Source organism: Acomys minous, assembly GCF_964271855.1.
Source record: "Acomys minous genome assembly, chromosome: 4".
In the NCBI taxonomy this organism is placed as follows: Eukaryota; Metazoa; Chordata; class Mammalia; order Rodentia; family Muridae; genus Acomys; species Acomys minous.
This window is the reverse complement of record NC_140486.1, coordinates 37061371-37085375: the sequence shown is the minus strand read 5'-3', so window position 1 is coordinate 37085375 and position 24005 is coordinate 37061371. Positions and strand designations below refer to the sequence as shown.

The following is a 24005-nucleotide window of genomic DNA, read 5'->3' as shown; positions in this document are numbered from 1 at the left end:
CAATGGGCTGACTCCTTCTAACTGTTACCTGCCCTTGTCACTACATAGAGTGTTTTTGGTTGACTACGGTTTTGGTACCACTCAAGTTTTGGGGAAGGTATGGGGGGCCCTTGGAGAAGTGAAGGGAGGGAAAGCTGTGGTCTGGTTGTGTTGTATGAGATAACAGTCTATTTTCAATTTAAAAAAGAAAATAAAACACATTTTCAATTAAAAAAAAAAAAAAGCTTTGGTCACCTGATTTGGATATAACCTTACAATAATTCATTCATTCCCACTCCTTCCTTTTCCACATTAGTGTGTACCGACATTGAAATTCTTAATGCCCTTTTCACTTGTGTATGTCACGTCATTACGATAATCCTAAGTTATTAATTAGATATAGAATTATTTGAACATAATATGTTTTCATTCGGGTTTTTTGCACTATTCTTGTTTAAATGGCACTGACAATTCAGAATCTCTTTAAAATAATAAATTCTCAATCTTGAGTTTGGAGGAGTGATGAGGACCTGCCAGTCATTTCCAGATAGACAGTGAGTTAAGTGAGGATGTGACTATTATTATTTAGAATGAGAGCATAGATTAAACTAAAGAGGGAGGGGGGTTTGGAATTTTGCTTAGTGGTAGCAAGCACAAGGCCCTAGGTTCAGTCCTCAGCGTTGAAAAAAGGAGGTATTCGTATGAGCATATTCAGGGGGAGGAGGTCCCCCTCAGACACAGACTTAGGGGAGGGGAGGGGAGTAGCGGGGAAGCGGGAGGAAGGGAGGAATGGGAGGATACATGGGATGGGCTAACAACTGAGATGTAATATGTATAAATTAATAAAAATGTATTTAAAAAAAGGAGGTATTTATGATTAGATTTGAAAAACCAAAGTGTTTAATTTTGGGATGGGGGGTTGGAAGGTTTGGGGGGTGGGGTGGTATACTCTGAACAAGCAGACTGAATATGTAGCCTGATGCGCAGAAGGAAAACCAGGGAGTCTGGTGTCCTGGCAGCAGAGCAATAGGGCTGCATCACACCTGCACACTGCAGCCGGTCAGGAAGGCAAGGACAGAAGCACCCACCAGTTTCAGTGACATGATAGTTGTTGCAGTGCTACTTTTAGTAAGAGGAATTTTAATGGAAGGCAGAGATGGAAACCAGACAGCCTGGCTTAAGGGGCAACTGGACACAGCTAGGAAGGGTTTAGTTAAAAGAGATCAATGTAAGAACAGGAATGTATAATAACATGATAGTATGTTTCTCAGACAGCAGAAAGGATGAACGAGGGTACTTTGAACATTCTTTCTCAAGTTTTTGGGTTACATGATTTCATTTGTCTTGCATAAACAAATACCTACAAGTGGACTTTGTCTCTTATTTCACTTTGCTCTTGGTTTTAGCCATTCTAAGTGTAGTAGTTTGTATCTCATTGTTATACATTTGTATTTGTGTCCCCTTAGGATCATTGCTGCCAAGCATCCTTTTGTGTTTTGTCATTTGAATTTCAAGTTTTTGTTCTTTCCTACTTGGGAAAGAATTTTTATTACTGAAGTGCAAGATTTTAAAATATATCTATAAAGTCCTTGTCAGATTTATGTATCACAAATATTTATTTCAATCTCCACCTTGCTTTGCATTTATTAATGTTGGTTTTGAAGAACAAGGTTTTTTTACTTTAATAAACACCAGTTTGCCCTATTTTTATGGTTTATATTATGACAATGTCTTTTTATTAGCACTAAGCTGTTTTGCATTCCTGTTTATATAACATTTGTAAATAATTTTGTGTCTGTCTGTGTGTGTGTGTACACATACATGTTGTGTCATTGGGTGTATGTAGAGATAAGAAGAAACCTGTAAGAGTTGGTTTCTTCCCTCTACTATGTCCTGGGGTCCTGGCAGCGAGTTTCATTTATTATTTAATAAGCCGTTTTGTTAGTCATGTTTTGTTTATTTATGGTATTAGTAGATCCCATGTATCTTTTGAATTGAAGTCATGTCTGAAAGGATCTAGTAATGTGAGTCGACTTTGTATTTGTTTTGAATCAATGACTGTAACCGACAAGAGTCAAATTATTTTCTGGGGATGAATACGTCTCTAACTGTGTAAATTTTTTTGGAGAAGTACATTATTCAGAAATGTGTTGCATATCCACAATTAAAGTAGGCCGTGCACAGCAGTGTACGCACTGTAGACTTCCATGCAACAGCTGTCACCGTTGGCAAAGTCATCCTAGAGAAGTGCTGTATTAAATTGGTCCAGTGGACACAATTAATTCAGAAAAAGGAGCTGTTTGCATGACAGGCATGCTTGGCATAGTTAGGCAGCTGGTTTAATTATGTACCTCAATTATGGGGCATGGTGGATAAAAACTGTCTCTGCTTATGAAAAGATGAGGAGTGCACGGTATGAGCAGATGGCTAAGAATACTTGATTTTCTAATACCTTGCCACATTACTAGTAATTTTTAAAAGATTCTTTTATATAATTTGAGAAAAACCCTGCATACAATTAAGATGAATTGGAAGTAAGACGACACTAAAATGTATTTCATTGTTTTTAGAAGTTACTAATGAATTTCATTGTTGGTTGTAATTGTTATATAAACATGTAAGCAGCATTTGCATTTCGTAACTTTAATGCTGTTTACTATAAAATACAGCATTTTAAGTAAATTGCTTTTTCAGAACATCCATGCACTTGTACACACATCTTCAAGTATTACATGTGCAAATGCAGCCCATTTAAGCTATGACATTTCATGTACTTTTTCCTGGTTTGTAGCTACTTCTTAGTATGTTATGAGGCTACTAACGGTTCTCACTAAGTATGATGGACCAAATCAACTCGAGGTGACTCTTACTTTTATTGGCGCAAAAGCAAATAGGTTATAATCTATGGAAAAAATTAAAAATTTACCATTTCCATTTTCTAAAGGTTTAGTCTGAATTCGTGAAATATAATTAGACCATTTTGTGTCTCATCAGTGTGGTAGCATCTGCTTTAAAGTCATCAGTATTTCTAGCCTAGATTGAAGGCAGTGAAGGGATGTTTATTCTTAAATTCAAATTCAGATCCAAATGTATTTCAGAAATTATAAATGGCCAAGAATGGGTATGTGTTAGGCTTCTGAGATGAATAGCTTGGGGACAGAAAGGGACATATGTAAACTTTCATTAGCACTGTAGGAAAGCCATGGGTCTTGGAAGAGAACCTATAACCATCACCTTACTAAGGCAGTGCAATCCCTAACTACCTACAGCACAGTTTGTGTGTGTGTTCTCACCAAAAAGCAAAAACAAAAACAAAAACAATCACTGTTTGAGGAAATGTTCTCAATACAAAGAAACAATGAATACTTGAGGTAATGCCACCCAACACACTAAATTGATCATTAAGCAATATATACATGTCCCAGAGAACCATAGGTACTCCATAAACATATCCAAATATTATGTCAATTAAAAATACAACTGAAGAATTGATCAAGATAAAAATTAGTGAAGTGAAAACAAAATATAAAAGCAATTATAAACAATATAAAAGCTCATAAAAAAAGCTCATAAAGTAGAGAAACCTGTGAGGTGTAAAGAGAAACAGGTGTGTGTGTGTGTGTGTGTGTGTGTGTGTGTGTGTGTGTGTGTCTGTGTGTGTCTGTGTGTCTGTGTGTGTGTCTGTGTGTCTGTGTGTGTATATGGGTATATCTCTGTCTGTCTGTCTGGTGTGGATCTGAGTATGTATTATTCTAAACAAGAAAGAACACACTGGGAACAAGTTTAACAACTTATATTACTGCTCACTTGGAGGAGGGAATCCCTAGAGAAATACGGAAAGAAAGGCCAAATGTAACTAGAAAGCTTGAAGTGACCAAAGAAAAGTTAGGAGGGATTTAAAATCGAACTTTTTTAAGTGATCAGAGCAGATGGCTTTACCAATGCATTCCATCTCAATTTTATAGAGGACCTAATTCTAGGCCATAAAAAAAATATTTCTTCAACACCCTAGGAAGTTGGAATACTCTTAGTCCCCAAACTCGCCAGGTAGAAGCATGGAGACCTGTGTGTCACAGTTCATCACACAAAACACGAGCTGCAGCTGCACAGAGAATGTCATCAATCAGGAGAGTTCACCCCAGGAACACAAGCATGGCCCAACGCTTCAAATCCCATGATCACAACGAATCCGACTAAATTTAAAGAGCAGAAATGGCTCAGAAGGTAAGGGCACTTGCCACCAAGCCTGGCATCCTGAATTCGATTCCAGGACCCACAAGCTGTAGGCACGTATGTACGTACACACACACACACACACACACACACACACACACACACACACACACTATAAATGTTTTAAAAAACTGAAAAATGAAGGATGAAACATATGATAATGACTACCCCAAAAATACTTTGCAAAAAGATTAATCATTACTAATAAGAACTAAGTAACTATGTATTTAAATGTAATATTTCTTCCCCCCCCCCAAAACCAGCCCCCGCAAGACAGGATTTCCTGAAACTCACTCTACAGACCAGGACATGAACTCAGAGATCACCTGCCTCCGACTCCTAAGTATTGGGATTAAAGGCATGCTCTACCACTGGCTAGCTAAATATAGTATTTCCTAACAAAATTATTTATATATATATATCATGATACATTTGAAATTTCTCTCTATATAAACAGATATATTCAATGTATATTCATATATATCAATACCACCTAATTCATATATTAAAGTATATATTTTTCAGCAAAAACCTATATAGTATGTAATTATACAATTGTACTTACTTTTTGTTAAGGTAGTTAGTTTACCTGTTTGGGAAGTCGGAACAAGGGGTTCTTATAGAAAATGTCCTTAGCTTGGCTCCATGTACCATCAATGAGGATGATTGTAGAAGGATAAACAGGAGAATCTAATAGAAATTCTTCCAAATTAGTAGCTTCAGCGCCTGGATATAAAATTAATGTTCCAGAGTCCCGGCAAACAGTTGCAAGTTCAACATCTCTACAACAATAATTTTTAAGATATCTTTATTAGGTGGGGGAAAACAAATTTTACTGTAGCAGTGAATGCCTATGCAAAGCTCCCCTCTCACCGTCCAGCTGAATGGAGACACTCGTTCAAGGGTCAATCAGAAGCCTCAGATTCTGGTGTCTGACATACTGTCCCCTCCAGCCACAGTTCTTCCACTACCAAGGCTAGACTTGTCTAGCCAAGGGCCAGTGACATAATTTTCAACCCTCCCATCGAAGCATCTTTGTAGACAAGAACTACTCCCAACCGCCCAGCCAGTCAGCCCGCTTACCGCTCCTCGTTGAAGCGGCGGCCAATTGTTACTGTGCATTTGTCCGGGGGAAGGCATGCTGCTAGCAGAGGGACTGTGCGCAACACTTTGCTTTCCTTTAACGAAAAAGTAAAGCATTAAGTTATTATCTATAAACACTTTCAAAACTTATGATGGAACTCAGTGATAAAGTGCCTGCTCGGCAGGAGGTACAAGGACCTGAGTGCCAACCTCAGCAAGGGCAGAAAGAAAAGCTTTCCTGAGAAACATTTGGTTTCTAGCTTAATATATTTTTACAAGTTTTTTACTCAAGATCAGAGTTGAAGAAGCAATAACAGTTCTCTAATTTATCAGTATTGAGTATAACACCAGCACATTTTTAAACCTATTTAGATATATTTACAGGCTAACAGTTAGAATTATAAATTATAGGGGAAAATACTTTATAAATATGTATTCAAATGCCATAAGGAAACCCAATATTATGTATAATAAATCTTAATAATAAGCTAAATAAATTATAAATGCACATAATTTGTGTTAAACTGAACAGTTTATTCTGATAAGCTTTTTATTTCAACAGTAATTACATTTTGAACACGTCAGCTTGCAGATGAGAGCCTGTATCTGTATACCATTAGAGCAGCAAAATGGTCAAAGATAAAGCAAAGGACATGTCAAATGACAGAGCCACAAATTTAGGGACTTGTTAATGGCCAAGTAGAACAATTTAAGCAACAAAACAAATACGAGACTCTAAACCAAAAAAGGGAAGTAGCTTTCTTACACAATTCTCAGTTGCTGGTGAAAACACAGACCACTCCAGAAAGCCTACCCTCTACTCCCATGGAAGTGGGCTGCACTTCTAGGATCCAAAAGACACAATAAAATGCTTACCACCCTCAGTAGATTTCTTTGGCATCCTAGCTTCCACTGCTAAGAACAAACATTCTGCCCTATGGAGGCAGGAAGTCAGCCACTGTGCCCTAGGTGAGGCTAGAAAATTTTCCAGTGTTTATAGAATGTTCCTCCCTCCTTATCACTATGGAGAACTTTGATTTCCAAGCTTTTCTCAAAATAATACATTTATGAATTAATTAGTGCTAAAGATTTAAAGTGCTGTAACTTTCCCAGATGTACTCCACAGTACCAGTACCACTTCTAAGAAGCAATCACTTTAATTCTTAGCTTCTTCTTCTGAGAATTATTTTCATATTTTCTATAGTGTCTGTGGCAATTTTGATTTTTCAATTTTATATATTACTTATAAACTACATATGATCATTATCATAGCTAACATCAACATATACAATCCAGGTGTGATATATTGATATAATTCCAATTTACTTTTCACAACAAACCAGTGAAGAAATGAAATTTTTATTACATCTATCTTACCAATGAGGAGACTGAAGCACAGACAGATGTATTAACTTGTACAAGGTTATGGATTTAGCACCCAAAACTTAGGCAATCTTGCTCTAAAACCCCCAACTCTTAAATTTTGCCAAGGACAGCCTCTCATAACAAGTCAGCATTCTGAACTCTCACCTTGTAGCTAACTCTCATATCCGATAATGGTTTTAGCTAAATCAATAAACAGTATTTATACCATTATGGCTAAATGTACAGAGTTCACAAGGCCATGCAATTTAGCGTAACACTTCTTCCTTCTACATATTTGTTTCTTATTTTTATGATAACTCCTTGTTTTTAAGCACTGTTTATATTCATGTGCCTAGTCTTGAAATGCCCATCACATCACTTTCATACAATCCTCTCTACCATATCTTTCCCCAAATCCTCCTCCTGGAACCCACCCATGGTTTCAATCTTATGTCTATGGGAGACTCATGAAACTGACAAATGCGCTTAAGCAAAGTTGTGTGCTAAAGCTACAAACAAGCAGTGTAGTGTTAGTGAACTATTTGAAGACCAGAGGTTTCTCTGCTGAAAGGGAAATTCAATTGGGATGTACTTGTCTATCAAAAAAAAAAAAAAATACACCCATAGTGGACACAGTTAAGTCATCTAAACTAAGGATTAATTTTGGGTTTTTTAAAGCTGTAAAATATTTAAAAATATAAAAATCACCACAAACTAACTTTTATAAAACTACACTTTGAAGGCTATCTAATGCCTTAGGACAACAATGGAAAAGTACCACATTTGTACCAAAATTCTGGTCTTAACTTTCTCTGACCAGAGAGCTATTGTTTTCTGTAAATATAAGTTATACAATGTTACAATGTTAACTGCAGTAAGAGAGTCCAGTGGCAAAGCAGCCAGGGCTACAATGGCCTGCAGCCACCTCAGGAAAACAAACAACTTGCAATAAAGAAACAGTATTCCTCATTCAGAAAACAGAAAAGGCTAATTTAATTTACATCTTTGTTATATCTTTGAATAGGCTGTGAATTTTAAAAAATAATAATCATTTCTTTGTTAAAGACTGCTTGGACGCAAGCAGTCCTGCGTTCTAAATACTAAAGGAGTTAACACTAAATCCATTTGCATCATTCACTGACTAGTTTGGTATTGGCTAATTTATAATTTTCTATGATTTCCTTATGTCCCTTCATCACAAATCAAAACTCACAAACATACACACATACTGGCACATGTCTAATTCTAAACAGAGCAGAAGAGTGTTAACTAAAAGATGGCACCGTACAAAGTAAATGTATTTGTTCTAGCATCTAAAAGACAGAAAATTTTACTTACAAATCCATCTTGTAAGAGTAAAATGCCAAAGTCAGCATCTACTCTAGCAAAAAAAAAGTTATCGGAGAGCAAAGGCTACGATCAAAGCTTTAAAATCAGTAATTTCTCTGAGTTCTTCACTCACAAAATTACATCTTTATACCACACAAACCTGCTGGAGTTGTACATTTCTACCCCGTAACAGCAGAATTACATGAAACATTATCTCAAGCATGTGACTCTCTACTATCAGATAAAAACGTTCTTCCCTAAAGAGTAAACATTTAGCATCAATAACGGTTATTCTGAAACACCACAGAGCTGTGAGGAGTAAGCCTGGATACATGTGTGTTTCCTCTGCAGAACTCAGACTTCACCTGGAAACATCATTTACAAACTTGAACTCACCTCTGCCGGATGCTGAATTATGTACAAATGGGTGGAGATCTTGAGTGGACGCCCTGGTAGATAAGGACACAAGCACACTTTCTGGGGCCGGCTAAAGATTAAAAACAAAAGCAAAACAAAGAAAACCAGTGGCGTTTTAAAATGTGATAGAACATGCTAGAACATCATCGTAATACGCCAACATCGTGCCATTTTTTACAACTAAAGAGGTTTGCTGAAGTTACATACTTTCAAACTGAAAGTATGTATTAATGAATTTAATAAGACACATTAGACATGAGAATTATTAAAGAGATTTAAGCAAATTCTTCCCCACCCATGGAGATTCTGGGCTTAGCAGTAACTACAATTCAGTGATACAACGTTTGTTTAGCACTTACAAGCCCATAGATGTGATCCACCACAAGACAAATTTAGTTTTTAACATTATAGAACTTCAACAAATCTTAGTTGTCTTTAGTGAAAAAAGTCACTAGGTCACCCTGCAGGGCCTTTTCATTCATGGAGCAATATTTCTTTCATTTAACATGACAGAACTCATGACAAAAAGAAAAAAAGAAAAGAAAAGCTTAGGCCCAGAGGCAGAAAGAAATATCATCTCAGATCCTAAGAGCACAGGAAATAAATCTCATGAGAGGAAAGATAAACAAAGAAAAGCTAGGAAGGCCACTTGTCTATAACAATAAACAAGGAAGCCTCTAAGCTTAGCAGGTGAGAAAATAAAAAACCATAATCTGGCCAAGCAAAGGAAGAAAAGAAACAACCAGCAAGTTACAGCACTCAGTGGACATCTCTCAGTAAGAACTGCCATGTAAATGCATTCAACCCACCAAAGAAGAGACACAGCCAGGAGGCTGTATCAAAAGACTACAGGTAACCATCTGTAGTCTCCAAGACACATATCCCACTGGAAAGACACCCAGAGACTGAGTAGCAAGGGATTAAAAACACTATCAAGAGAACAGAAGCCAAAAACATGGCTGATATCTGGTAAAAGAAGGCCCAAACCAAAATTAGCCAGAAGAGTTTAAAGCCACCACATATTAATAAAGAAAGCAATTAATTAAGTAGATAGAGCAATTGTAAACATATATACACTAAACATTGAGAGTCCCAATTTCACTCTTCACAGAACTAGAACAAAAAAAATCCTAATATTCATAAAACAACTCAAATAACCACAGCAGTCTTTTGGGTTTATGTATTATATGTGTATGAGGTTTTTTGCCTGCTTGCATGTATGTGACCCACATGGTGCCTGACGAGGCCAGAACAGAGTGTTGGATCCTCTGGCACTGGAGTTACAGTTTTCAGTCCCCATGTAGGTTCTGGGAATCGAACCTGGGTCCTCCACAAGAATAAGAACTCTTAACTGCTGAGCCATCTCTTCAGTCCCAACCACAGAAGTCTTGAACAGAAAAGATAACATCAAAGGTATCAAAACCCTAGGTCTCAAACTATATTACAAAGCCACAGTAGTAGAATCAGATTGTAATGGCACAAAAACAGACAGGGACCAACAGAACAGAGAACTCACAGACAAACCCCATACACCCAAGCCCCTCATTAAACCTTACTAGGGCCCTCTGAAATAGACTCAGCTAGCACCAGGCACGACCCAAGAACTGACAACTGGGATTACATAAAAGCAAAAAGCTTCTCTACAGCAGCAAAGGAAATGGTGAGCGGAATGAAGAGTGAGACTACAGAGCAAATCCCTAACAACTAAACACGTGACAGGGAATTAATATCTACAAGCTATAAAGAACTCCAAGTTTAAAAAAACCAAATCATTCAGGCTGCACAGTGGTGGCGCACGCCTTTAATCCCAGCACTTGGGAGGCAGAGGCAGGCAGATCGTTGTGAGTTCGAGGCCAGCCTGGTCTACAAAGTGAGACCAGGACAGCCAAGGCTACACAGAGAGACCCTGTCTCGAAAACAAACAAACAAACAAACACGAAAAATAATAAACAAAACCAAACCATCCAATAAGCAAAAGGACAGAATGAGGTGAATAAACAATTTTCAAAGAAGAAATACAAAAGACCAACAAATACTTGAAGAGTGTTTACAGCCATAGTGGCAGGTGACATCTGCTGAGTTATAGCAATATACAAGCGAATTTACATCAGTATTCTTACCACTACAGGGCTGACCACTGTCAAATCTTACTCTACTTAGGTGTAATGTAGCCCAAGCTAAAAAATGCTTATATAAACTAGAGTGTGAGTAACTGGCTGAAATAGCTATTACAGCAGCCAAGTCCTTCTGCTTAGTTAGGTGTTAGTTAGGGTTTCTATTGCTGCGACGAAACATCATGATCAAAAGGCAAATTTCCACATTGCTATTCATCACCAAAGAAAGTCAGGACAGGAACTCAAACAGAGACAAAAATACATGATCCTGGGCTGGAGAACTGGCTCAGTGGTTAAGAGCACTTGTTACTCTTGAAGAAAACCCAAATTCAATCCCCACTACCCATATGGTAGCTCACAATCATCCATAACTATAGTACCAGGAGCTTGGATACCCTCTTCCAGGCATATAAGGGGCTCACAGACATACATTCAGGCAAAACAGTCACCCACATAAAATAGTAAGAAACATAAATCTTAAAAAAAAAAAAAAGATGATGCTAGCCTTTTCCCTCAATGAACCTTAAGTAGACTAATAATCCAATATATTCTCTGGCTCCTTTTTAGATCTAGTATGACTGTCCTGCCACACACTGAATGTCCCATGACTAACAACAGATTTGTGGGGTGACAAGATTTTTTTTTTGTGCTCAGTAGAGTAAAGCACAGAAGAGTGGTGGACAGACATTAATGAATCTGAGTATACGAAGAAATGTAGATCAAGGTCTTGTAGTGGAAGTTTTGGTTTCTTTAAAAACTCAGTTATGTTATGTAAACAGGTTTTGACTTTAATCCCAAATGTGGGATATGGAGCTGCTTTTAGTTTGTCCAGAGCTGATAGCTGCCTTATGCAGCTCGGAGAGGGGCGTGGTCTTTGCCAGCTGCTAACACCCTCTTGAGGCTTGAAGAGGGGTGTGATCTTTGCTAGCTGCAATTAGTTTATTCTGAGGACTCTGAGAGGGCATAAATACCAGAGCACAAAGGGAGAGAAGCGGACCCTTGGAGGACTCTTGGAGAAGGATAGAGAAAGAAGGCGGCTGCTCCATTTGCTGGCTTGCTGGATATCCTAACGACTGAGATTGATGTTGTCCCAAGGGACCCTATGACCCTAGCCAGCAAGAGCTAAGTCTAAAGAGGTCTACATGCCTTGTCCCTTCCAACTTTCTTTCTCTCCTACCTAAGGGGGCTGGAAGGGGGTAGAGGTATTAAGGAACCCCAAGTAAAATAGAGTTTAAAATTAGTACCTACAAGGTCTGCTATAAGAAAGAACTTTCTATAAAGGAAACATAGGGTAACATTAAAATTCTAAAATGCTGGACTGAAGAGATGGCTCAGAGGTTAAGAGCACTGCCTGCTCTTCCAAAGGTCCTGAGTTCAATTCCCAGGAACCACACGGTGGCTCACAACCATCTATAATGAGATCTAGTGCTGTCTTCTGCCAGGCACACCAACTTGCAAGCAAAACACTGTATACTTAATAAATAAATAAATCTTTAAAAACATTCTAAACATTCTAAAAAGCTTAAGATTATAATGAAATTTATCAAAAGCATAAACTAAGATAATCACAGAAAAAAAATCAAATACAATTTTTTTCTCTAGCATAACACCCGGCAATTTAAAGTTAGACTCTAACCATACTCCAATAGGTAGAAATCAATTTGAAAATTTTAAATAAACATATGCAAATTTTGGCCAAAGAACAGCTATGGCTCTATAAATATAACTTTAATGTTTTATAGATCAAAGTCCTAATATTATAGTACCCTGTGCTAGCACAGTAGTGAATTTTATTTCAAACCTTTAGTAGATGAACCACCAATTACACTACAGTTTCATAATTATCATTCACCAGCTGTGTTTTGCAGCATATGTTATTAGGTTTCATTTCAATTCTTATGGGTATTTTTAGAACTTTAAAAACCTTGGTATGACTAAAACTCCCTAGTGGCATTTCAAAATCAATTTTCACAAACTGCCCTTTTAAATACCCCCTCAGTAGACTCAATGAAAATGTTTCATGAGACTAATTTTATAAAAAGTAAATTGAACCAAAATATTGTAGTGTTTTTAAAACTCAGCTTTGAAAAACTGAATATGAAATACAACTAAGTACAAAAATCAAGTTATCTTCCTATCTAGGAACCATTAAGAACATTTACCAAGTACACTTAGAAGTCTATTTATTTATTTATTTATTTATGTTTTTTTCAAGACAGGGTTTCTCTGTGTAGCCTTGGCTGTCCTGTACTCACTTTGTAGATCAGGCTGACCTTGAACTCAGAGAGATCCACCTGCCTCTGCCTCCCAAAGTGCTGGGATTACAGGCATGTGTGTCCACCAGGCCAGGCTAGAAGTCCATTAATAGGATTGGTTCTGGTCCGGTGGGTATCCAAAGTACTTGCGTCGTGTCGGTGTTTGTGGTGGCCCCTGGAGGAGCACTTGAGCCCCACTCTGCAGAGGCTTACGTTGCTGAAAGCCTATCTCCTTTATACACAGGTGCTGCAGCTCAGCTCTTGTCTCCTAGTGGGCAACTTTCCCCTTCAATCTTTCCTCTCTGGCTTCCTCTCTTGTGTGGACAGCTTCATCCTAGCAATTTGCTTGAGAACACAGATTAACCCCCCCAGAACAAGGCGGATTTCCAAGGCATCTCTCCAGCGTGAGCCTTCGCTGACTCTCTCTTTGCCAGCACCATCCTGCACCTTGTCGTCAGGAACTCTGTCGGTCGACCTGCTCCCATTTCCTTAGTTGTGGGGTAGGAGTCGTTCACTCTTTGCCATGCCCTGGGTAAACAACTTGTTGAACACTGGCTCTTCAGATTGTGCTCAGCTATGACTTTCACTGGGTGGGTATGAGGTGGGGAGTCCAGGCAACTCCCTCTACTCTGTCAGACTAACTTCACAATATGAGGCAGTTAACACGGAACCTGCCTTTCCAAATTAAAAAAAAAAAAAAGTTTCCCTGCCACTCCCCGCCCTCACACCCCGCCCCCCCCCACACACACACACACAAAAAAGCAGTGAGATTCTGACCAGTTTAACTCATCAATCTGTACATACTTAATATATTATTTCAAGGATGGTGCCTAGCCAGAACCACGTTGTTTATGCTCTAGAACACTTTTTTTCCTGTTTGCAACTACTTCTTCTTCATAGGCTGAATTCGTGTCATGAATTATATATAAATGTATACTTCCTTACATTTTTATACTTCTATAATGATTGAGACTGTGATGTGGCTACAAGACTATGGGGGTGTGCCAGGCATGGTGGTGCACGCCTTTAATCCCAGCACTCAGGAGGCAGAGGCAGGCGGATCGCTGTGAGTTGGAGGCCAGCCTGGTCTACAAAGCGAGTCTAGGACAGCCAAGGCGACACAAAGAAACCCTGTCTCGAAAAAACAAAAACAAACAAACAAAAAAACTATGGGGGCCAGGAAGTGGAATGTGGTGGTTTGAAATGAGATGTCCCCTCCCATAAGTCTTAGACATTTGAAAATTTGGTCCCTAGCTGATGGCTGTCTGAGAGATTAGGAGGCATGTTTTGTTGGAGATAGTGTCTTGTTGAGGGTGGGCTTTGAGTATGCTCTGTTTCCTGCTTGGTATTTGTGATGTACGCTTACAAATATTAGCTTGCATCACTGTCACCTAACAGGCTCATTAAGCTAAACTGCTGGGCCTAACCATTACCTCACCAAGCTTCTGACAACGACTGGTGTTATCTGACAGTTACTGGGAGTTAGTGCTTCTGACAAGTTGGTGGGTGATACTGATGCTGCAGGTGGGATGGGTAACGGAGGACAGTCTCAGATAAGCAGTTCTCTATAAGCATGCACCCTACAGAATTTTCTTTCCCAAAGAATGACTTAAATTCACTCCTTTCTAATGCTGCCTACTTATCCATTCCTGCACCTAAAGACTGCCAAAGTCTTCTGAATTTTTAAAGTAGTTACCAAAGAACAAACAACAGAACAGAAAACGAACAAGCCAGTGAAACCCTTTTCTCTTCATGAAAATATGACCTTTCCTAGCCAACCAATTCAGTTGCCCTGACAACTCTATCACTAGGCAACCCCGCATATGATTAAAACAAACCACAACTGACAGTGTGCATATTGCCTGGGAAGCTATAAAGACCTGATCGGGACCCTATACTTTGGGCTTCCCTAAAATGGAGCCCTATAACTTGCTAGAATTAGGAGACGTTAGCCCCTGTGGGCATGAAACTATCGTCTACAGCTGCACTGTGTGGAGTACATCACCTTGCAGCTGAGCCAGGCTGCTATGCTAGGCTGCCACAAAGACATGGTAGAAAAGCAGCATCTAGGCTTGCCCTGATGCAAGCTGTCGCTCTTAGCCTGTATGTTTCTGGTATCAAGAGTGGCCCATAGCCAGGCAGTGGTACAGCAGGTCTTTAATGCAGCACTTTGGAGGCAGAGGCAGGTGGATCTCAGAGTTCAAGGCAAGCCTGGTTTATGGAGTGAGTTTCAGACAGCCAGGGCTACAGAGGAATCTCAGAAAGCAAAAGGAAGGCGGGGAAGAGTGGCCTGTGGTTGTCTGTTTTCCACAAGGTCTCGGTAACCCCACCCCTCTGCAGGGTTCTTTGTCTAACCTTTCCAACATACCTTTCTAAAATAATCCACCTATTCTCCTACTGTCACTTTCCACCATCTTATCCTCATTTCCATCCACATATTTGATCACTGCTGGATATCATATTAACAGAATGCAGGAGGCTTTTTTTTTTGCTATAGTGGCAGCTACAGGACAAGGTCTGGCCTCCGTCTCTTTGTTGCTATGTTTCTAACCCTGGCAAAGCAGGACCTCAAACACTGCTCAGTGTATGAAATAGCTCTGCGTTCCCTCTGATCTCCACAAAGGGATGCTTTTCTCTTTCTACACCATTTTCCTATGCCATCCCTTTGCTTAATTATACATCACATTTCATACCTCCTTCATGTTCTCTACAGTACTTAAATAATTCATTTCTACTGTAAGTGAAACCCAGTATTTCTGGTCTCTATTTGAATATTCTGTGACCAACTTAAAAAGCAGTAGGATATAAGAGTCAAAACTGTTACTAAGGAAAACAGCTAAGCACTTTGAGTAAACACCATAAGTAAGCTAAAATTAATTGCTTTGTCTCATGCTTTGATACCTCATAAAACAGAGTTACCTACGTATTTACCCTTAGTCTCTAGTAACCTAATTCTAATTACAATTACTAAACTTAACCTAAAACTACAGTTCTTTGGTGTGAATATGTTAGCACATATGTGTGCAAGTGCACATGCAAGTGACATGTGCATATGGAGGCAACTGACAACGTAAGGCATCATTCCTTAGGAGCTGTCCAGACTGTTTTTTGAGACATGGTCTCTACTGGCTTGGACCTTGCCACTTAGGCTTTGCTTGCTTGCTTGCTTGCTTACTTGCTTGCTTGCTTGCTTGCTTTCTCTCTCATTTGTTTTGATACATGGTTGATCTATGTAGTCCTGGCTATCCCAGAACTCTCTATGTAGACCAAGCTTGCCTCAGACTCACAAAGATCCGCCTGCCTCTGCCTCGGGGGCGCTGTAACTAAAGCTGAGCACCACCACTCCCAGCCACAGCTAGCTTTTCATAGGGCCTCTAGGAACCAAACTCAGGTTCTCCTGTTAATAACTGAGCCATCCCTCCAGCTTCAAAACCACAGCTCTTTAAAACATCTTATCATTTCAACTGACCAACTCTATATTTAGTGAGTTACTTTATAATGAGAATTTGTGTCTGTTACCTTAAATACTTTTCCTCTCTACAGCACATATGCTGTATTGATGACTAACAGTTCAGCTGTTAAATTATCTCTTAATAGAAGTGCAGAGTAATTGCCATCTTTATTTCTAAACTCTTTAAAAATAAATCTCTATATCTCTAAACTTAAACCTTAAGGTTATTTTATATTATATTTTGAATAGATAATACACTAAACAAAAATTCATACCTGTATATTAAATAATTAACTCAAGCAATTCCTATTTTAATGTATGCTACACATCTAATTATAATGGAATAACCAAAAAGCTGAGTTTTTCCATTCACTACATTTATAACACATTGTAAATACATTATTGGTTTTCCATTCATTAGGGTCTATTTTCTTTAAAAATCCATATAACTCAATAAATTTTAATTGTATTCTTATAATATGAATGGAACCTACAAGGAATTTCCTTAAGGGATCTGAATGAAATAAGCTTTGTCTTCGTTTCCCAGTAGAGATGCAGGATTGTAGGCTACCTGTCAGACACGAACTGGTATGCCTCCTGTGAGTGCAGTAGTACCAGGAAATCCGTCACTCTGAGCACTCCCTCTGACAGACACCTGACATGGATCTGAGATGCTAGGACCTACAAAAACCTGACTAAGTCCCTTACATAACATTCCCTGAAAGCTTTTTCCTATTACAGGACTGATTTTAATCAAGGGAAGCTCATATAAGTAAAAGTAAACTTTAAAGATTTATGAATAGATTTATGAACAGTTACTACTTTAAAGGATTTTTACTCACTAAAGAAACCCAAATGTAAACCCACCCCCAAAAACAGTTTCACTCAAATTTTCCAAAGCGCAACAACTTTTTTAAATATTCTCAAAAGAAGGATTACGCTAAGAACTCCACAGCTCTTTACATCTCTAACCGAAGTCTACAACACAGCACACACAAAAATGGCAACAGCTTTCTCATTTAAAACATGCTTTGGAAAACTAAATCCCACAGTGCCCTCTGCTGTTTTGGTGTTTGTTTTGTTTTGTTTTGGTTGGTTGGGTTTGGGGGTGTTTTTTTTTTTCTTTTCTTTTGTTTTTTAAGATTTATTCACTTTTATTTATCACACACGCTTTCATGTCTGTGTGTGATCTGCGTGCAGGTGCCAAAGAGGCCAGACGGGGGTGTCGGATCTCCTCCAATTAGAGTGACAGGCAGCTGTGGGCACTGTGCCGGGTACTGTGGGTCCTGGAACCAAATCCAGCTCCCCTGAAAGAGCTGCATGCACGCTTAACTCCTGAGCCATCTCACCAGCTCCACACTATTCTTACTGTCTTTAAAAGAACTAAAATAACCTAGAAGATGAATGCTAGTTATTCGATTTTTTTTAACTATATAGTCAGCTTGACCAATAGAAAGACAAACACCTAGCTAGGCACAAGGCACATACCTATGATCCTAACACTCAGGGAGGTAGGGTCTCTGTGAGTTTGAAGCCAGCCTAGCCTACAAAGAGAGTCCAGGGCAGCCAAGGGTACACAGAGAAGGTGTATCTCAAAAAAAAAAAAAAGACAAACACCTGTACAAACATATAATGTAATAATGTAATATAAATTTTCATCCCATACATAGGTAACCTCTTCCATGCATGACTATTTTATATTTAAGTAATTAAAATATTCTCTTATATGACCTGCCTCAGCTGTTTTTCTTATATAACTGACTATAGGAGTTGAGGGAAAACGTAAAGAAAAATTACTATTGTAAGCTGTCTAATTGGATGCACAGGGAAGAAATCAAGCCAAGAGGTAGAAACTTAGCCAGTTTCCTGGGGCTAGTGAGGTCACAGTCATTAGAAAGATTCTACCACGGCCACTGGCTAGACCAGTGTAATCCCTACTACGTTCCAAATCTTGTCCTTCTACCCACAGATAAGTGCAGACTCCTCATCACAGATGCCGCTTTTTACAGCAAACGGAGATCATGACAGATCGTGGGGAGCCCAGCCCCAGCAGATACAGCTCTATCATAGCTCCTAACATCATGGCTCAGAGAACACTGAGAAAGAATGTGCAAAACGAATTTAAGAGCCTGAAATACCAGGAAATCTGCTGTGAAGCAGTCTCCAGGAGAAATGGCTGCATAGACAAGACAGTGACAACGGCAGCATCAATGGACGTGTTAATGTGGAATGGGGAAATTGTTCACAAAGTCCCACCCATAGACAGAACCACAAGCCGTTAGTGACTGCTAGGAGAAGAATTAACCTTTCCCAGGAAAGAGCCCCCTTCCTGGCTGTCCAATGCAGTGTTCAGCTCTGAAACTATATACACACAAACAACAACAACAAAAATGGACTGAGCAAGTTGTATTTAAATATTTGTACATACACATACATACATATGTAGCAATTAAAACCAGAGAAAATTAAGCAAGAGTGTATGTACTATGAACTCAATCTTTTTCTTGTTTATGGTAGGCTTTATCTAATTATAAAATAATAAATAACACATTTTACTATCATTATTGAGAAAGACATTTTCAACAGATTAACTCATTATCTCTTCCTTTGAATAAATGTTATGTATGCCTATGAGAATGTATAGTATTATTAAATAAAATGTATATAACTATAAATAAATAAATGTATTTATTAGAAACACATACTAGCTTTTTAATCCTCTATAGAATGTTATCCAAAACCTTCCAGGACAGCCATGGAGGTAGATTTGCTCTCACTATGAGATCCTTAACTTTTAAGTCATAATGAGTGGCGTTCTGATAAAGAAACTTTGTGTGGGACAGGTGCCCTGTACGGCAAAGGCCCTGCACCCAGGGATGGTACACATAAAGCCTGTCTCATTTACATTTCTACTGCTGTGAAGAGAGCAGGGCAGTTTATAAAAGAAGGCGTCTAATTTGGGGCTTGTGGTTTCAGGGGCTTAGGGTCCACGGCCATCATCTTGGGGAGCTGGCGGCAGGTGGGGCTCTGAACAGGCAGGCGGGGCTCTGAACAGTAGCTGAGAGCTCACACTGAAACAAAACCACAAGACAGAGAGACAATGGGAATGGTAAAGTCCGCCCTCAGTGATATACTTCCTCTAACAAGGCCACACTTCCTAATGCTTCCAAACTGTTCTATCCATAGGGAACCAACTCTTCAAACATATGAACCTATGGGGCCATTTTCATGCAAACTATCACAGCAACTATACAGAGCCCCTGCACCACATTGAAATGAGAAAAAGAGAAACCAACAAAGGACCGAGGACCTTGTTATCATCCACATTCAGGTTAACAACGATTTGCTTCCTGTTCTTTTAAGAAAAACAGATGGATGGATGATATACAGATAGTAGATGATGATGAAGATGGGTAGATGGGTTGATGAATGGAAGGAACAATCTGGAGGATGTGCATGGGTAAGAGAGAGCGCTCTCACATCGCATGCATCCACGATACCCTGGTTTTGATGCCTAACGCAGGCCAAAACAAAAAAGATGACAAGCAGCTGTCTTAGTAGCAAATTAATCAGTGTCTCCTCTGCAAATGCTTCTTCTGTACTTCCATAACTTGCTTTAAATATTATTCATACATGTTTTCTTCCATAGTGTTCTAAAGGAAATAATTTTTAATCATTTTATATGACATTAAGTGTTTACTATTTATCAGAGGCTATTGGGTAAATAATGACTGAATAAATAAAAACAAACACACATGCCCCGCCACCCCAAGAGCCCTGTTGATTATTTTCTTCTAATACTGAGGATCAAACCCGGGCCCAGTGCATGCTAAAGAAGTGCAGCCGGGTCACATCTCCAGCCCCTACTTGACATGAAGCAAGCCTCCCTCTGTGTGCAGTCACAGAAGCCCATGCTCCCTCCCACAGGCTAATTAAGAAGAAACATCCTTCCTAACAAGGAGTCAAAGGTCAAAAGCAAAGCTATTTCCCAAAGAATAACAACAACAACAACAACAAAAAACCCTTCATTTCTTCAATCTTTCATTGTCTCTTATCTAAAAACTGCCTATATTATGAAATAAGGGTTTTTATATTTCCCTAATTTTCTTTAGGAAATAAATGTCTATTTCCTCATAAAACATAAAGGGATTTGAGACTTTTTCTTGAAATAAAGAGATCATACAAGGTTTAGTTTAGTGCTAGTTTACTGCATGAGAACCCAATCCTATGGCTAACCCTCTCACCTAGAAAGTGTTTCTGTTTGTTTGATTTAAGTGGTTCTCCCAACTCAGCATTTGCTTCAAGTGAAGACGTACTGAAAGCCCCAGGGCAACACCTCCAGGGAAGGGTAACTGACTTAAGGAGTCTATAGGGTAACACAAATTCATAATGTTCCTTAGCCTCTGGATTTGGGGAAAATATCCTAGCAATAAAGAAACTGGGTGCCAGTAAAAAATTCATAAATGATAGTAAGAGTGATATTTCATAGAAGAAAGGGAAGGCAGATGGGGAATAAAGGAAGAGAGGCAGGAGAGGAGGTAAAGAGGGAGGATGTTAACATCTGTCACACACTTTTTATGGTATATACGCAATGCAAATGTTTTACTTGTCTAAGGGGATAGTATCACTACCCTGCTTTAGGTAAGAATAGGCTCACATAGGTTAATAACTTCCTTAAAAGAAAATACAGCAAGAGCCACAACAGCTCTCACTCCAAACAGATAGATGTCTTTAATTAAGACATTGTATTCAAGACTTAGGGGAGGGGAAGGGAGTAGGGGGGAAGTGAGAGGAAGGGAGGAATGGGAAGATACATGGGATGGGCTAACAACTGAGATGTAATATGAATAAATTAATTAAAAAAAATAAAAAAATAAAAATAAAAAAATAATTAAAAAAAAAAGACATTGTATTCAGTCTGTATGTCTAATGCTCATAAAGTGTTAACATATAGCTTTATCTAAGCTGTTTTAGGCCCTACATGGATACCACTAGAACTAAAACAGCAGGAGATAACCCTGAGACACTGGAAGAGAGCTAGAAGAAAAAGGCCAGTGCCCAAGCAGGCATACAACTAGTGTGAAATGGCTAAAAGTAACTGAGGCTATGAGGTTGGCTATCAGAATAGATACAGGGAAGCAAGCAGTACAGTAGAGAGAACGAGAGTTTAAAGAACAGTTCAAGGGCTGAGGAGATGGCTCAGTGTGTAAAAGCACTCGCTCCGCCAGCATGAGGACTTGAGTTTAGAATCACAGCACCCATATAAAGCCAGGCACAGTACCACATCTATAATCCCAGCGCTCCTAAAGTGAGAGGAGGAAGAGACAGGAGAATCCTTCAGAGCTTACAGGTCAACAGCAAAGAGACCCTGTCTCGACACAGCGGACGGTGAAGACCTACACCCAAGGTTGCCCTCTGACCTCTGACACATGCACTGTAACACATGCATACCCACACTCACAAACATGCACACACATACACATATCATACATACCTGTTATACACATATATGCAAAGAAAAAAGAAGAGAGAGGGAGAAAGGGGAGAGAGTAAAGAAAGAAAGAGAGAGAAAGAGGAGTCAGATTTGGAAAAAACAAAGGATAGAAACTGCCTTTATGGCAATTAAGTTACACCTTGAGGTGGAGTCCGATTTCATACAGCAGAGAGAAGCAAGAGATTCTCAAAGGGAAAAAGAATAACAGAATAAAGGTAAAGAGTCAAACATAAATGATAATAATAATAACAACAACAACAACTGTTCAAAAGGAACCGTTCTGGATAATAAGGAAGAGATATTATGAAGTGGCAGAGAAAAATACAAATCAGCAGGCTCAGGATTACGCTGCAGGCCTTTGGGGAGGCAGTCTACTCAGGAGTCTGGGGCCCTCCGCTTACTTAAATTACAAGCACAGATCTCCAGGAAAGAATAAAATGAGTAGACCCAGATGCTGAGAATTAGACTGATGATGAAATGCAAGCTGGGAAACAACAACCATTAGTACAAAACCATGAAAATTCGTGACAGCAACAGCAGTGAGAAAAAACCAAGAGTGGCTTAAGTAGCTGTTTCTTGTGAAGCTCCGAGTAGTAAATCCCTCCGCCCTGCTCTGTGCCCCTCAGCCTCATCGTTCACGGTACACCGCAATCACGGCTCCTGATGGTAACAGCCAAGTTCCACCCATCGTCATCGTCCCCCTGTCAGTACCTGGTCCTGTGAAAGGGGCCGTATGACAAACACTTGCAGAACACAGCATCCGGGTTGTTACCTAGAGACGCAACTGAAGAACCAGCTGAGGTCTCAACCCACTTCACGGAACGCTAGAGCGATGAACTGTATGATTCAGTCTCAGCCATGCCCCCTGTTTCTTCCTCAAGTAAAACCACTACTGATTCACATCCATCTGGATTCTAAAACTGGACTAAGCTCCATTTTTCCCCCAGTGGCGCTAAGTGGCACTGAGTCCCCTACTCACAGGGGCCTTCTCTATCGCCTGTGTATTTCCCAGCTGGTTAGCTGTTTGTGGAGACAAGCTTGGCCATTCTCACGCTCTCCTTTTGCTCTTACCATGGCAATAATTGAGCTAGACGAGGGGTAAAAGTCCTTTCTGAGTCTACATCACGTGCTCTGGACCAAACATTCCTGGAATGTTCTGCTCAGGGGATCACAGCACCCAAGAATCTTAACAACACAGCAGCTTCCTGGCCACCTCTGAGAGTCTCTATCCCACTGGTTGGAGGCCAGTGAGTTAGTCTAATAGAAGAGGAGGGTTCTGAGTCAGAGGCAAAGCATCTTACTGTATTATTTGTGGTGCTATGAGCATCCCAAATGTTCACAGCAGTCCCCCTCTTCCCCAAGTCTCACAAGAATAAAGGGAGTGATCAGTGGGTTATGTCACAGAGGAGACACAATGAGCTTGGAAAAACCACTGATTCTGCAAGTGGTATATATCCCTTTGCTGGGACAAAGAATCTCCTCTCTCAAGGTCGCATCGTATAAATATTACCCTTAAAAAGAGGCAACCATGTCGGTGATCTTAAATTACTAACAGGACATCCAGGAAAATACAAGAAGTTTTAGACTGTGGGTTGAACACTGTCACTTAACCTCTAACACAGGTGACTGTGACTTTATTTGAATATCAGACCTTTGCAAATGTAATCAGGAATTAAGAAATGAGATCGGTCTAGGATGGCTTAGAACAACTGTCGTAAGGGAAGCCTCTGATGAAAGAGAAGCAGGCCACTAATCAACACCATCAAGACTTGCTAACAGCCAGAAGAGAGAAACAAGGAACAACTCAACCCCAAGGTCCCAGACAGAACCAGCACCAGTGACAACTTAAGTTCCAAATCTTGACCCCTGAAGCATGAGGACGAATTCCTGTTGTCGTCAGTTTCCAAGCTGTGGTGGTTTGTAATGGTAGCCCTGGAGAGCCGTGACTGCTGGGGAAGGCGTGTGCTAAGTGCTTCAGCCCTCACTAGCAGTGTGCTTCACACACACACCAGCATTTCCTCTGCTGAGACGCACGATGGTGTCAACCACATGTTGAAACCACTGGGAATCCAGCCCCGAAAACTCCCTTACCAGTATCAAAATTCCATGATGCCACCCAGAATCCTAGACACACAGCAGGATTTGGCTGCATGTCTAACAACGCGGCAGATTTACAAGAGCAACAAAAAGTTTAAGGAAAAAGAGCAGTAGTACAGTGAGTAGTAGGGCACTTGCCAAGCGTGCTTCAGGCCCTGGGCTCAATCTTCAGAACTAAAGGCTACTTG

The 24005-nt window shown here is 39.6% G+C and overlaps 1 protein-coding gene across 2 annotated transcripts in view; it reads right to left on the bottom strand.

Annotated features, from left to right (window-relative positions):
- Positions 1-24005, bottom strand: part of DTWD2 (DTW domain containing 2) — a 43847-nt gene that overhangs the window by 13625 nt on the left and 6217 nt on the right. Inside the window, exons 1-5 of one of the 2 annotated variants that reach the window (XM_084779744.1) lie at positions 22432-22785; positions 19537-19669; positions 8386-8476; positions 5296-5390; positions 4802-4994 (exon numbers count right to left, since the gene is read on the bottom strand). In XM_084779744.1, coding sequence (XP_084635870.1) covers positions 4802-4994; positions 5296-5390; positions 8386-8476; positions 19537-19553 — 396 coding nt within the window. In that variant the 5' untranslated portion in view covers positions 19554-19669; positions 22432-22785. Of the gene's footprint in view, positions 1-4801; positions 4995-5295; positions 5391-8385; positions 8477-19536; positions 19670-22431; positions 22786-24005 lie in introns of those variants that run through there. The other variant, XM_084779743.1, reaches the window with a different exon arrangement.